Source organism: Epinephelus moara, chromosome 13 (genome assembly GCF_006386435.1).
Source record: "Epinephelus moara isolate mb chromosome 13, YSFRI_EMoa_1.0, whole genome shotgun sequence".
NCBI lineage: Eukaryota > Metazoa > Chordata > Actinopteri > Perciformes > Serranidae > Epinephelus > Epinephelus moara.
In genome coordinates, this window is record NC_065518.1 from 11497123 (window position 1) to 11513632 (window position 16510).

Sequence of the window (16510 nt, forward strand, 5' to 3'; positions counted from 1 at the left end):
AATTTCAAATGAGACATAGAATAAAATGATTTTGATAAAATATCACTATTTTAAGCTCAGATTTAGGTTTGTTTTGATTTGTCTGATGGGAGACCATTGTAAATTTGAAAATCCAACCATAATTTCTGTTTTTACACTTTTTAGTTATGATAAATGATGTAATTTTGGTGATTTTTAAAGCAATTTTCCTTAAAAATCAGTGGTAACATAGATACCATTCAAATTTGTATGCCCCTCCCCAAAGTAAAAAAAAAAAAAAAAAAAGCTCCTACCCAGTCCTTAAAAATTATTTGACAACATGGCACACTTGGGAAATGAGTACCTCGCCCAGTATGGTGGCGGGGCATTGGGCCGTGGGGCCCGGTCGGGCTCAGCCCCAATGAATAACATGTAGCCGCCACCCTGTGGGCCCACCACCTGCAGGGACTGGCATCAAGGCTGGGTGCATTGTGGGCCAGGGCTGGGACCAGGGCGTGCTGAACCCCTGGTGTCACAGATACAAATTAAAATCACATTATATAAAATATTCTGAGATTATACTTTATTTTTCTGAAATGAGCTATTTGGCATAATAAGTGCTTTTACTTTTTGGTACTTGAAGGTCATTTAAATGCAAGACTTTTACCTGGAACAGAGTATTTTTACAGAGTGGTATTACTGCTTTTACTTGTATATACATTATCACTTTTTGCTGTATATTTATTAGAGTTCTTACCTTCTAAAGTGTGCCATATCAGCCTTAAATATTGTGATATACTGTGCACAGTCAACTCCAATGGCTTTTACTGCAGCAGCAGTTTCCATTGAGCAGCACTTTCTGCTAGACTATGCTGCCATCTGCTGGAGGAATAAGAAAATACTTTACTGTTCCTCCAGTTTTAAACAACTTTTTGGCCATTAGACATTCGGGACACTTTGGTGTTGATCACAACGGTTTTCCCTGTTATGTACACCCATCAACAAAGTGCAGACACAAAGCTGTACTCAAAACTGATTTATTCAACTCACAATTAGACCCTGAATTTTAGGGGTCGCACACAAAATTAAGCACCATTCTGAGTGCCTGTACAATGTAACATGCTCAAAGAAATGACATTTACCAAAAATAATTAATAAACAAAACTGCATGTATTAAATCCCTACAGAAAATCATTGTTAGTCAGTACAAACATGTACTGTTTGGATGCTTTGAGTTGAAAATTATTACCTGAATATTCTCATTAATCATGGTTAGAGCAGCACAGCTTCCCAACAGAAAGGACAACTTTATTGTATTAGCTGGATTAGATATGCGTCGAGGACATGAATTATTGGCCCTTTAGGAAATACAAAAAAAAAAGATCTATGTGACATCGCCACAAGAAACTAGAAAAAATATATAAAATTGGCACATTGTTTAAATCAAAATAAAACCACACCAGAATGAGACAACAGTCTGTTATTGTACAACTTATATACAGAAGCCGTGGTCTCAAGGTAGTCTCCAGGAGATTTAGAAACGTAAAGCTTCACTTGCAGGCGTGTCTGTGTGTGAATGTAAATAAATTATACCTCAACAATACCTCTCGCTGTGTGCTGCCAGTGCTGGGTTTGTGCTTCACAAATATCAAGCATGAAGCATAATACAAAAGAATACGTTTACATCAGCTGTCATGTTCACATTTTTCTCTTTGGAGACCTGAATGTGAGTTTTGGAGAGATCTCTTTCAACAGGAGAGTTTTAAATTGTCCTTTTATTGTTACTTTAAATGTGAGCACGTTGCTGTTTTACTGCAGTGAAAAATTAATTTCATCAAAGTTATGTTTAGTCGTGTTTTTCCTGAAGAACTCAGGGACATTAAGACAGTCAAATCTTCCCTTGATGCTTCACCAGTAGATGACGAACACAACATATTAAGAGCAGGTTAAGTTCCTCAGCACGTGTCAGAAATATTTAGCAAGTTCCCCCGAAAGAATACCTCAGGGCAGACAAGTGTGAATAATCATTTACGAGCACAGAGAACAGTACCGATATGGTTCAGCTGTCCTGAGTCCTGGACTAGCGAGATGGTACACACTGTCCTCTGTGGTGCTTGGAGTCGCCTCACACTCTTTGTCTGTTGAGCGTGTTGGTGTGATGCCGTTTCCCTCCTCGGTCAGATAAAGAAGTCTATGCTTGGAAGTCGTTCCCAAAGTGTCTTATCTGTTCCTCGGTCATGGACAGATAGGTGGCCCGCATACTGGGGGAGTACTGTGGAGGAGAGGGTACACATAGAGACACACACACAGGATGTTACAAGCTGATTCTGGGAATTATAGCCAAGGTTTCACAGGTATGGACTGAGCCTAATCATCAGCTACAAATAAAGGAAATGTCATGGGGGATCAAAGGAGTAGTCCGCTGAAAATCCATCTCGTTGAGTATCAATTTCTCACCACGTGTAGGATTGAAAGGTGGCTCTGTAAAGGTTGAAGTTTAGCAGAGGAAGGCGGCTCAAGTTTCAGTGGATTCCAGTCAGGAATCCACCCGCCATCTCTCCTACATACAGCCAAGACATATAGGGTGCGTTCCCAATCGCATCAGTACTGCAGCTGCCTGGGAAGATGCTATACATGAATCTGGTGGTTCTGGATTTGATGAACCTGTAACACCTACCAGAGGGTAACAGATCGAACAGGTGGTGGCCGGGATGTGTATTGGCCTTAATGATGTTATTGGCTCTTGAGAGAGTGCGGCTGTTTGTTTGATTATTTTGTTCAGTTAGACAATTGATATTCCTATTATGACTATTCGAATGGTCATCAGTTACTTGAATGCGCTGTCATCCAATCAGCTGTCGTCTGTTTGCGGGTCAGTCGATGTGACGTAGCCTATCGTCCACTGTGCAGAGGATTGTGGGTCAGAATACCCAGAGAAGAATGCTGGCTTGCAAAATCAGACCAGATGTAGTAGAACATCCTGGTATTTACTGCATTTGACAGACATACTAAATCCTTTTCTGGCATACTATAGAGTATGGGTACTGGAACACTCAGATAGACTTCATCTTGGTTTTGAACCTCTCTGAGGTCATGTTGTGTCTCTTTGTGGACATTTGATAGTTTGCATGTGAAGGCCAGGGGTCAGGCTAGCTGTTTCCCCCTGTTTCTAGTCTTTATGCTAAGCTAAGCTAACAGTCTAGCTCTAGCCCTAGCTGTCTAGATCAGATTTCGGCTATTGGATTGGACGAAATCTTGAAAATGGATTGTTCAAAAGAAGGAAAAAAAGGATTTTGAAATTTGATTAGATCATGTAATTCAGTTTTGGATTTGATCCAGATCAAACCTTTGATATGCGTTCTTCAAAACTTTTACGAAAGGTTGGGATACCTCCGATCCAGAAAATAAGGATTATCCTGATTCCAGCAGCTGGATTCAGGGTGGATTTCAGGAACAAAATGCAACAGAACTTTGGTCAAAATTGGTCAAACATAAACACAATTAGTTCTATTTTGCATTTAATTTGTTGAACTACAGTTGAGGTGGATAAAGTAGACTACCTATTATGCCTTTCGGTAAAATAAAGGATATTGTTGCCATAAATTAATCCTCAAGCAGCTGTAAATATCAATAAAATGTGCTTAATTTTAACTTATCACTTTATATTATTTACAACGAAATAGTCAAAAGGAGTTTCTAACAATTGGATCTCCCATGCTGTTTTCTGTTTCTTCAAATGAAAACACTAAGATTGACCACATGTTGACGATTGCACCCGTCCTTTACATTAGCTAGTAGCCCACACTGTGATATGTAGTCCCATTTAGAGCGCTGGTTATCCAGATTTGGTAATCTTGACAATTCTAGACTTGGATCATTTGGATCCAGATTACACTTTTTACACAGCTTTATGTTAATTTTCTCATTCAACTCTTAGCAAGGAAGCGAAAAAGTCTTCCCAAGACGTTGAACTATTTCTTTAACATTTCCTTTTATTAAGGATTCTACCATTCCCACCAGTTTTTATCACCTGACCTCCACAACCACCTGAACATATGCTCCCAATTCTCTCATAAGCAGTTTTTACGTCCCCTTTACACCCACTGCTACACCATGTTTTGTGTTGTGCCTTCGTGATATAGTGTTCTAGCCTTTTTTTGCTTGTTCTCCTGTCTTTCTTTTTGCTTCTTTGCTGCCTTGGTTATGCCCCTATGGGCTTGTTTGCTTGTTCCGAATGGGTGCCTTCTGCTGTCCTTATTTTGTCTGTGAGTCTGGAATCTAAGCCCACACCTTGCTTCTTACGAGATCAGTGGCAGAGAGGTGGATGGTGCTGCAGGAGTCGTTTGAGTGGTTTCTATGGGTGTTTTGATGCTCTGTGTCGCCTTTGGAATCTATTATAACTGCTGTGAATCTCAGCTGACTACAGTTGCCATCTTCCACAAAGAAGCACAGCACAAACCTTTGAGAGCCACCTTCAAGCCTGCAGGTGTCGAGTGTTCTATGTTTAAAAGACAGATTTTCTGTGGAGTATTTCTTTAACTCATATCTACAAAACTGACTCAGGGCATAGATAACAAATCAATCTATTATTTATTAAATGTACAACTAGTAACAGTAGTCAGTTACTTTGACATTAAAGGAACACATCACCCACAAAATGATCATTTGTATTTCAATTTTTTGCCCCCATGTTACTTTGAATTTGTGAAGAAAACTTTGTTTTTCTCGCATGCCTCCACGGTGAACGAATAATCCAAAAACAGAGAAAATTCACAATGAATTGTATGAAAAGGGACCACGTTTAACATTAAAACTATATCAAAACAGCGCTTTGAACTCCTTGATACCAAAAAACTTAAACTAGAAGTGGAAAAACGCCCCACGTCATCTCTTTTCTCCCATTGTCCAATCAGATGATTTGAGAGACGGGCCTTCTGTTGTGGTCACGACAAGTTTACAGTTGATAAACAATGGAGGAGAAACTGGTGGTAGTGGTTGCTGGACACTCAGAGCCATACGGCCCGACAATAGACAGCAGGTTGTCAAACTGCCCCTGAGTCATCCTAAAATATGCCTGTAAACAGCCATCATGGAGGAGAAGCTCCTGGACCAACTGGTGGTACTCCCCATGATCCACCCTCTTTTTTAGGGTCTCATGTACCCACACAGATCTCTGTTTCCCTGTGCCCAACAAACTATTTACTGACAGCCTCTCACCCTCAACCAGAGCTACAGCAAGTACCCTCTGCCTCAACATTTTAGGGACTAGATACTACTGTCAAATAACTAAAATAAATAAACGGTAGATTGATTGCACGGAAAGGTTAGAATAAGGAGGTGAGTCCTTGGTTGCCTGGCAACAATAAAAAGGCGCAGCAAACTTTTTTTTCACTAGTGGCGTTCAATTAAAAAAAAAAAAAAAAAAAAGCAGTGTGGTGCACAATCGCGTTTTTGCAACCTGCAAAACCTTGCATGAGACTGTTGCGCTAAGTGTTTTAAATCATAAGGATCTAGCAAAAATACATGTATTTGGGAAGTACTGAGCACACGACTGGATAAATGAGACTTAGATTATACTGCATGAGTTGTGTGAGAGCTTGTAAAGAGATGTTTGATATAGTTTTGCAGTTGTTAAACATGGCCCCCTTTCACTACAGTTCATCAAGAATTTTCTCCAGTTTTTGGATTCTTCATTCACCGTGGAGGCATGCGAGAAAAACAAATTTTTCTTAACAAATTAAACGTAACGTGGGGTGCATAATAGACAAATGATCATTTTATGAGTGGAGTGCTCCTTTAAAAGTAACTGACATTACTCTAAATCTGTCAGTACCCAGATAAAATAAATTCTATAGCAGTACACAGCGCCTGGTGCGTAACACCTTGTGGCAGTACAAGCTATAGAATTGAATGACTGGAGCAGAACTGCATGCACAGGGAGGCTAACTGTGAGGAAATCCAGGGACATAACTACAGTACCACCCTGCGAACACCAGGGGCAGACAAAGCCTCACTAACTAACAGACTAGCTGGAATGAGGACAACAGGTTGCCAGTTAAGCCATGCCAAACAGGAAAACTGCACAGGAACCAAACAAAGTGAGGTGAAGTGAAGGAGAGGTAAAAGACAGAGATGCAACAGAGGGAAAGTGAGGGAGTGAACCCTGAGGAAGAGTTGAAAAGACTTACTCGGTTTCTATACTGCTGAGAGTATATCTCCAAAAGTCGATTAAAAAAAAGAGGAAATATAGAAATGAAAGATACAAACAAACAAACAAACACATGACAAACGAACAAACAAAAAAATATATAAAAGAAGCTGTTAGCCGCAGACTACTGCATGATGCTGCACAGTTGAAGTCATGAGGGAGAATTTAATTATACATCACTTGCTGGCATTAATTAGGAAAGAAGTCATAAGGCAAAGCACATCACATTTTTTGGTTAACTCATGTTGGTCTGTAGACTGGAGGTTAATGAGAGTGATGACTGACAGTAAAATCATTCTTCATCTTGAAACTCTACTAACTGTGGTAAAAAACAAACATGAAAAGTAGAAAATATATTGATCTTTGCTTCATCTTTTTGTGGAATCTAAACCTCTGAGCATAACAACACAAAATATGCACTTTATCAAATATAAAATATGTTTTTTTTTTGTATTTTCTGATCTTACCATCACAACATTCTCTCTCTAGATAACACTTTAAAAAGCTTACAAAACACTGATACTTGCGGTGTGCATTTAGTCAACCCGGTCTCACTCCCAACTCGACACTTAGTCAGTGGCCCTCTGCGTCAGATACTGAGGCACAGACACTCTTTAGCGGCATTATAAGACGCATTGGGCGGCAGCATTTTTTGACACTTCAAGCATCCGCTGTAGAATAAAAAGTGAGAAAGTTTGCATACGGTGGGCGGGAGAGTCAACAAACTCCGGACTTTGACCCGGGATAACGTTGTAACACGAGTTATTTTAATAATAACGTAGTGCGCTGGTATGTACGATGTGTGTCACGTGACATTACATTACGTTAATAAGAAATTGGGGTTTAGCGATACATTGATCTGGATCAATATATCAGTTCAATGATAAACTATCTAATATCATTGATACAAAGTGAAAACATTGCTACATATCATCATCTTTAAGATATGCCTTTTTTTTTAAATTCCCATGGCACGTCTATGCTATGATGTAAACGGTGCTAGCAGCCTAGTACTGAAAATGGCGACGAGGATATTTGCTGATGTCATCTCATATTGATCACAGGCAGGAAATCGTGGCAAACTTTGTGATATCAGCAAATATCTGTTTGATGTCGAAAGAATCGAGTTGAGTCGAATCGCATCGTATCGTATTAGTATCCTATCACATCGTATCATATTGTACTGTATCGTATCCTATCGCATTGCATCACATCACATCGCATTGTATCGTATCGCATCATATCGTATCGTATCATAATAAAACTTGGGATTTACACCCCTAGTAGGAAACATACTTATTTTTAGCAAAACCACAATGTTTCCTGCTGAACATAATGCTAACGCTAACCTAAAGATGTGCTCTTTCTTGCCTAAAAAAGGAGGTAGACCTCAAAACAAAGTTTCTTACCTGTGTTTTAAGTTAAAAAACAGACTGCATGCATTTAACAAGCGGAAACTGTACTTTTACTGTGAAAAGTTTTTCTTTAATCTGCGTTTTAAGTTTATTTTGAAAGAGCAAGGGCACTAGAGACTTCTGGCGTAGTGCTCCACTTAATTAAATGGGGATAAAATGATTTAATGTTGCAGGTCTTCTAGACTTTCCAAATGTTATCAGACTGCATGGATCAAATCCTGATAGTGAAACAAGGCATTTTGTTTAGGTTGCAGATCTCAAAAAAATGTATCCATTGATTTATAGACATCGCTTTCACAATGTAAGTCTATGGGAAAAACTCCTTTTGCAACCAGTAGCATCGTGTGACGAACCTGAAAGTTGTAATTCCACTGTTTGGCCACTATAAAAATTGACTTCAATGCCTGGCGCTGTTCTGAATTTGACATGCCATCCCTGACTGAAAATCGACACAGGAGGAGTACTTAGAGCGCCATAGGGCCACTGACCAAGCGTCGGAGTGCTGGGAGTGAGAACATGTTGCTTTAACTGCTGCATTTCTTCACACACCTGCGCAGCATGTTATTAAGCGGCTGCGCCCAATGAAAATTTAATCCGAAATGTTTCTATATTTATCTCCGTGATGTACAGTAACAGGAGACAAGTGGCCCAGCGGGGAGCAAATTTATTCAATGAGGAAGAAAACCTTCAGTGTCAACAGTGAGCCAGTTTGTGGTTTAAGACCTGGGTCATTCCCTCCTGGGAATGTGGCCTGAGAGAGGCTAAATGATGTTCACTTCATGATTAAATATTAACCACATTACTTCTCCTCGCCTTGCTTTGGTACTGTAAGCCTCAGTAAGTTATGGAGGGCAGAGGAAGGCACAGTGTACGATAAAAGAGTATCTCATTAAATACCTTTTAGGAAATCCTTAAAAAAGTTGATTAAATTAAGGAAAGTTTTTATATATGGATTAACATTTGAGTGACATTTAATGAAGGAAAAGAGCCTCTGAGTGAATATATGAGTGAAATAATCAGCAGTTATTTATAATACAACAACTTCCTGTGCTTTAAAGGCTAAATATGTCTGTTAGCTCAGAGGGAAGGGACATCATAGGAAGGACTTGGCCTCTGGGACCCAACGCACCGAGGGGGGTGGAGAGCCTCGTCCTATCAGAGGCACGTTCTCGTACCGCGGGTTTCCCCCGAACAGAGCTGTCTGGTTCCTGAGAAAGAATAAAAAAAGCGACTTATGAGGAATAGTGGAATTTAGAAATGACACTTTGCTCCACGCGTCACATCTGTTGACTCACATGTACTCGGATACGGGGGCGTTGGACAGAGCCGGGGCGGGCGGGTGTAGGCTGTTCTGGCTGCCCATGCTGCTGCTGTAGCTGCAGAAGCTGTGCATGTTGGTGAGGTTGGGGTTCTGGGAGGCTATCCTCCTCGCCCGCGGGTTGAACGGATCCTCTTCATCGATGTCGTCATAATCTCGTTCCCTAGAGGACACAGGAAACATCAGAAGAGGAGCCAGATGAATAGCTCGGTCCAGAGGTTTCAAACTGTGAGGGAGACACGTGACGCAAAGACAGTGTGTGAGGTGAAAGAGACTGGTGCATGCGGGTGTTGTAAAAACAAGGGAGGTTAATTATTGTTGTTGGGCCTGTTCATTTGACTGCTTATCAGTGTTGTCAGCAGCAGCAGCGGCAGCTGTGACACACGGCTCACCGAGACAATTAAGGTACTTCAGCTACTTCCTCTCTGAATCATAACTAAAATAACTCGAGTCAAATGAACCCACAGACATGATACAGATATTTTTGGATTCAGTGTGACTTATACTGTTACACAGTTGTCTCAGAATAACAAATGAACATCCGTGAATCCAGTTAGAAATCATCGAAAGCAGACACTGCTTATAACTCCAGAACTTAACCGAGAGTCATCACACAAGTTTTCCTCAGTAAGGTAACATAAGGTAAATGTCCCCAAGGGGCAATTTGAAATTCAGACAGTCTTCATGAGAACAACAAAACAGACAGTACAATACATAACGCACAGTATCCAGTCTCACACACTGTCAGGGGTAAATCATGGACAATTAGTAGTCACTGCTTGTTAAGATAAGCAACAGCAGACGGGACAAAACATGATCTCTAACGCTTTGTGCTGCATTTAGGTTGGCAGAACCTCCGCCCTGATGGAAGCAATATGTCAAATGTCAACATGAGTAAGCGCTAATGGCTAATTCTGCATACTTTTAATAATGCCAATTTGCCAAAATGTTAACAAAGACAGGCAAACACTGCAACCTGAAGCACAACTCAGTGAATCCTTGCCAACATTATACTTCCCGTTTACTTGCCCTTGCCCCACTTTTTTCTCCTATAACTAAAGATCCAGACTTTCAGCAGGTTTTTACCATGAGCCGAATTATCCATAGAGGGCTCTTCCTCTTCCAGAAAAACAAACTTGGTGATTTAAACTGGTAAAAACCCTGAATAAAGCAGTTTCACTTTAAAAATCAGTGTTTCTCCAACACTGTTTGGCTCATTGTGGAGGGGCTGCTAGCTCAGCTTCTGCTAATGTGTGCTCATGTTTTTTCTCCGATAAGTAAAGAGCCAGAGTTTAAAGAAGGTTTTACCAGGAGCCGAATCATCCACAGAGGTCTCTTCCTCTTCAAGACAGTCAGATCTGGTGATTTAATCTGGTAAAAATCCTGAATAAAGCAGTTGCACTTTAAAAATCAGTGTTTCTCCTATGCTGTTCAGCACAGCAGGTGCTCGAGCCAAGCTGCCGCTAACATTTGCTCAACTTTTTTCTCTGATACTTTAAAGTCCAGATGTCGGATGATTAAAATCTTTCATCCAGTTAAAACATATCGTTAAAAACAACCAAAATCTAAAAAGCATATTGGAAAAATGTGGCTTAAACCTGGATAAAAAGTCAGCCTCTGGCAGCCAACCACAATTACAACCTCAATCAAGGACACAGAACATGTCCTTGATTAAAATTACAGATTTCTCCGGGTTTGAACATTGTCGGAAACATTTGGGATAATCAACTCAACAAAGTATATAACATTGCTCGAGTTGTTTTTAGACATTTCAGTGTGGAAAAGTTACATATTATATCTTGAAAGATAAACAGTGAGGTTTAAAATGAAAGGTGAGTTTAAAAGGACGCACGCTAAAATTATTAGCTACTTAAAGAAGGTATTTTGAAGTCCAACTATTAAATTATATTTGTAGCAGAACATCTGGGACACATCTATATTGTTTGGCTCATACAGTGGGTATAGCTGCATAAAGATGGCTGCAGGATGAGGAAATGAGGGCGCTCAGGCAGGCAGAGACGCAGAGAACGAACTGACCTGCAGGCAATTTGTCTCCATGCCCTGGGAATGGCACACAGCATGACAGTGAAGGCACAGGCTGCCAGGGTGGAGAAGAGGCAGAGGTAGAGTACACCCTCCACCCCATCGTAGCACACCCCCACCATTGCATCCAGGTAGTCCTGGAGAGATCAAAGACATCATATAACACAGACAAAAAAGGGGAAGATGCTTGTTGAGGCGGATTCTTACTGTCACATTTGAATTCAAAGCAGAGCAAATGAAGCAAAGAGGAAAAAGCACTTAGAGCGCTGGAGTGCGTCGTCTCCAGGAGGCACATACTTCATTCATGTTGTGCACATTCAGTGGGATGTTCGACATTATTTATGTACTGCAGTCATAAGCTACACCGTTCAGGTTTAACGGTGCAGGAGACTCGCACATACGTATGTAAGAAAACACAGTTTAGAAAAGTTCCTCTCATTAAATGTGAAAGTCTTTCAGTTGTGCCTTTCTCTGCTCCGTTCCCAGTTCCACTTTCAGTTTGATGCCGAAATCCTGTGTGGCCACTTACTCTCCTGTTGACCTAGTTGTGCTGCTGCGATGCCAATTAGGATGCAGTGAACGAACCTTGTTGAGCCCCCTGCAGTCCAGCAGGGCGGTCAGCTGGTGCAGACTGGCCTCCGAGGAGTTGAGCAAATGCTGGATACCCAGTAGGTCTCTCTGCAGAGAGGTCACCAGACAGTATCACTGGCAAATTCTTGAGCTGTGGTGTTGTACTACGGCATGAAAGTCATAGCTTTGTGTGTGTTTGTGTGTGTGATACCTCAGCAGTGGGGAACAGAGGCACGGCAAACTGCAGCAGACCCTGGATCTGGATCTGCATGGTGGTCAGGGACCTCTGGAAGATGGTCAGGGGCTGCAAACAAGAGAATGTGTTTGAATGCACGCAGAGTTAAGAGCATGCAAATGACGAGTAAACACTGGTCCTAATCGAAGTCTTGAGGGAAGCATCACAATGAAAGAGTCGGCAAACAGCAGAGAAACTAAAGGTCCTCAAGGCTGTTTAATGGAGCTATTGTCAAGTGACATTATGTGCTTGATTTTTCTAAAAGAATGTGCAGAGGTCTCGTTCTTCCACAAAGTGAAAACACATGGATGAAAGTGCAACAGCGACTATAATGGATCTTATTTTTCTGTAATGTCATTTGTTAGTTTTTTCGAAAGGCAGAATTCAGCTAAATTAAAGTGAAATACCACCTAAATTTTGGAGTTTCAGTATGTCTTTTCCACAGCCTTGGAAAGTTCAGTCAATATGTGTGAGCCAGAAACCAGACAAGTAAGTCTCTCAACCTTGCAATGCCATTAGGTATCAAGTCTGGAGTTGCTCCATAGACTCACTTCAAACAAGTTAAGTCAGTCTCTAAAGATGCGCTCTCTTCTGAAGATACAGACTGCAGTATCTTCAAGCAAGGCTACATGTGCCATCTTAACAAATGCTTGGAGGTAAAGAATCCTTCATGTACTCTGCATAGGCTACTGATTGGCTACATATGCACAATTTTGTGGCACTACAAATTATTAGTTTTCAATATGGACATTCTCATATAGTCCACTGTAAGCTAATTCTTTATCAAGACAATAACTGATGACAATGAGAGGGTGTCAGCTTTGCGGATATTTAACACACTTGGCCAGTTAATTAGTAAAATAATGTTTTTTAGAATTATTGTCTATTAAAGCCTTTTTGTAATTAAGGTGGTTTTGATATGCCCTGCATTTAGTTTAAAGGTGTTTCGAAATGTTTTCAAAGACAGCTGGGCCTTTCTCATTTGTGAGTATGCATGGTCCGAGGCAGTTCTAAGTTTGTTCAGAGTACGAACAAAGTCAGGTAATAAAATACTGTTGAATCCCAGATTTGTGTGAGACAGGGGCGCAACTAACAATTGTTTTCATTTTCAGACTGATGAGTTGATTATTTTCACGATTATTCATTCAGCTGTAATATCTATAAGGTCAAAAAAATTGTGAAAACTGCTCATCACAATTTTCCAGAAGTCAAAGTGACATCTTCAATTTGCTTTTTTTAACCAGCCAACAGTCCAAAACCCAAAGACTCTTCATTTACTATCATAAATGACAAAGAACAGTAATGAATTCTCACATTTAATAAGCTGGAACCAGCAAATGTTGACATTTTTGCTTAAAAAATTACCAAAACAATTAATCTATTATCAAAATAGTTGGCGATTCATTCTATTCTAAATGTTCCTATGCACTGTTTAAGAACAGATTTATGTGCACACACTTTTTGTGAATGAGGCCGAGTGAATGGGAGACTGTTTTTTGGAAACATTGAATATTTGTTTTTTGAGCTTTATACTATTGTTGTGTTCTCAGTCCGGAAACAGAAAATGTTCCCATAGACTCAGACCATTCATCTGGGTGCTCTCAGTGTCGTCTAGAACATCTTTCACCATTCATTGTCTACGGAGCAGTTCCGGACTTTGAACTCAATGACATCAAAAATTTTAGCTTAAGAACTCTAGTTTTTGGATTTAGGAGATAGTTGTTCATGTTTACGTATATTTGGGACAACATGTATGAATTTTGAAAATGGCCGTAGTTCCCCTTTAAGACTTAAATAATCCCATGATTTTATCTGTATTACCCTGAATTAGTTTTGTAGGGACATTCATGGTCCCCAGATTATGTATTCTAACACCATTGGTGAACTTTTTCTGTAGCTAATTTGCTATTGTTAGCATGTTATCACACTATGAAATGTCCTTTACTTTTACATATAATCTATTTTCTAACACTATTCTTCCTCAGCCGCCTCTTCTGGAGTTCCCTCAGCTCACCTATCCATCTTGCATCATATTTAACTGATACTAATTTTATTTTAGACCACAGGAATAACATGTATGAATTTTGAAAATGGACATAGTTTCCCTTTAAGACTTTGATAATCCCATGATTTTACCTGTAGTGTTACCCTCGAGTCAAACTTTTCACGTGTTCCCTAGAATATCTCGACACTTACTGGCACAAAATTTTGTAGGGACATTCTTGTTCCCCAGATGATGTATCCTACTGACTTTGGTGAAGTTTTTATGTTGCTACCTCATGGCTAAACACACTATAGATTTGCAATAACCAGAAATGTCATTTAATTTTACATTTAAGCTATTTTCTTAAACTATTCTTCCCCAACCGCCTCTTCTGCTGTTCCCTCAGCTCACTTACCCATCTTTTTATCGCATTTAACTAATAATAATTTAATTTTAAGACCACAGGAATAACATGTATGAATTCTAAAAATGGGTGTAGTTTTCCTTAAATAGCAACCCCCCCACAAGTGGGCCAAAGAGAGCTTTGAATGCTCATTAGAAACCCAAAATTCTAATAAAAATGAACACATGTATAAAGGAACAAGATGAAAAACAAGGGCCAAAACAGGAGAGGAAAACCTTTAATTTGTTCTTAACTCAATTTTGACCAAATAAATTAATATATTAAGGCTTTGTAGGTCAGTGAACTGATTTAAACTGATATAATAATATCCAATTATTACATTACAGTCCTCTGTAGCTTGAGTCATCATTGTGGTTTTATGTTCCCACCAACAGGGGGCAAAGTAATCCTCCACACTCAGTACGATGTAAGTGGATAATCACAACCCACCTGAAAGACTGGGCAGAAGGTGCCCAGTGCCTCTTTTTCAATTAACATTGGAGCATAACCATAAATGAATTAATCTGTCACATCTCTAAAGTAAAATTGTATCTTCACAGTCACCCAACCTAACGAGAGCAGCCTGGAAACCCCTGGCCTGTGGTACAATGTTAAACTGAAACAGGATATGGTCAATTACCTCGACCATCCATAAATGTAATTGCTTTCCTCTGATCTGACGTTTTTTCTCTCTGTGGATCTGCACGACTGTCGGCGGTCAAACTGCTCTCTGCAGCACAATCTCACAGCCTGATCAGATTTTTATTTCAGCTTGGGCGAGCTCGTTCTGGGCCAAATAAAGTAAAAATAGGAGGCAGAGAAAGTGGATGGAGGAGGACAGGAAGAAAAGGGAGAGGAGATGACGATGATAAGAATAGAAAAAGAGCCGTGGAAAGAAGTAATGCCCCAGAGCGATGAAATACAAGGGCACGGAGGGTAGACGTACAGGGCAGCGCTGCAGGTTGAGGCTGAGAATACATGAGAGAGCGAGGCAGAGAAGAGGGAGCTTGTATGTTTGCCAATCAGTGTGAATCCCTGTATCTGGCAGTTCGCTTGTGAACTTTGCACCTGTTGGTTATGTGTGTGGCAGAGAAACGAGTGCTGACTTTGTTTACCAGGCGGGGTGACGGCTGTCTGCCCTGTGCTGCTGCGCTCTTGTTATCCTCGGGGCATGTCTACGAGAGCCAGATAATAAGATCTGAGCTCCGCTGGGCCAGAGCTCGCAGAAATTGACTTTACCACTGACTGATGTCAGTGGTGAATTCGGTGATGTGACCCGCAGTAGTAACCTCGCAGAACCTCAGAAGATAGGGAAGACGGAGAATCACCAAATTGCTTAATATATTCTACAATTTCACAGCGTCTGTTTGGGAGTTTTGTAACAGTTTGGCTTGTTTGCTTGATAAATGCCAAAGACTGAAGTAATACAGGAGAAAGAGACGGAGGGAAAAATGATGGTGACAGCCTCGGAGATAGCGTCGGATGCTTTGTAATTTTGTAACGTTCAGCCAGGCTTGTGAGGTGAAGTGAGGATGTAAATCAGACAGACAGGGCTGGATGGAGAGAAGGAGCTTGACAAATATGAGGCTTGAGGGGCAGAGCAATGAACTCCCCATCCAGCGCTGATTTCATGAATTACAAGTCAGAGGATGTTTGGACATTTAAGTTTCAAAACATCTGGGTTACATAAAACCATCTTTTCAATATGTAGGGAGGATCTGCTCCACATTCAAACACAGTCATTTAAATGCAGTTTAAATACCTCCTTAATTATTTGGATTTCTTATATTTTATTTAATCAGTTAACATAATTTATATCCTTTTTTATTAATATTAATTCTGCGAATGTTCCATCTCAAAATAAAGGTTTAAATCAGTGGTTCCCAACTGGTGGGTTGTGGGTCCATTCTGAATGGACCGCAAGTAACTTGTGAACATGACAAGTTTGGAAAAAAATACACTTTATTTTGAAGTACAGTGAATTTCTGACGCATAGCTGTAATTTTGAAGTGCTGTTTCCCACTGTAGAGTGAATGACTAATTGTCAGCTACTTGACAGAGACAGCAAACTAGCTCGACGACATGGCCAAACGCAAGTATGACTCTGAATGCATTAAACTGTGTGGACCCTGAACTAATGACTAAGGTGAAATCTGGACCCAGTGGCTGGACCAGTTGGGAACCACTGGTTTAAATGATGTTCCTTCTTCACACTGCCTGGACTAAAATTCTGGTGTAGAAATTCAGTCCTCTTCCAGTTGCCACCAGACGTTGATTTGACATATGTCAGACGGATGTTACATTTTGGTTGAAATAAAATTTGGGTTGACAATATCACATTGTGTGGATGTTAACATCATGCTGTTTTGCAGACAT

At 40.3% G+C, this 16510-nt stretch overlaps 1 protein-coding gene across 2 annotated transcripts in view; it reads right to left on the reverse strand.

Moving 5' to 3' along the window:
- Positions 1–979: 979 nt before the first annotated feature.
- ttyh2 (tweety family member 2) overlaps positions 980–16510 on the reverse strand; it is a 106614-nt gene continuing 91083 nt past the window's right edge. Inside the window, exons 9-15 of one of the 2 annotated variants that reach the window (XM_050060114.1) lie at positions 11724–11816; positions 11528–11620; positions 10937–11079; positions 8877–9062; positions 8711–8789; positions 6147–6173; positions 980–2230 (exon numbers count right to left, since the gene is read on the reverse strand). In XM_050060114.1, coding sequence (XP_049916071.1) covers positions 2150–2230; positions 6147–6173; positions 8711–8789; positions 8877–9062; positions 10937–11079; positions 11528–11620; positions 11724–11816 — 702 coding nt within the window. In that variant the 3' untranslated portion in view covers positions 980–2149. The remainder of the gene's footprint in view (positions 2231–6146; positions 6174–8710; positions 8790–8876; positions 9063–10936; positions 11080–11527; positions 11621–11723; positions 11817–16510) is intronic. The other variant, XM_050060115.1, reaches the window with a different exon arrangement.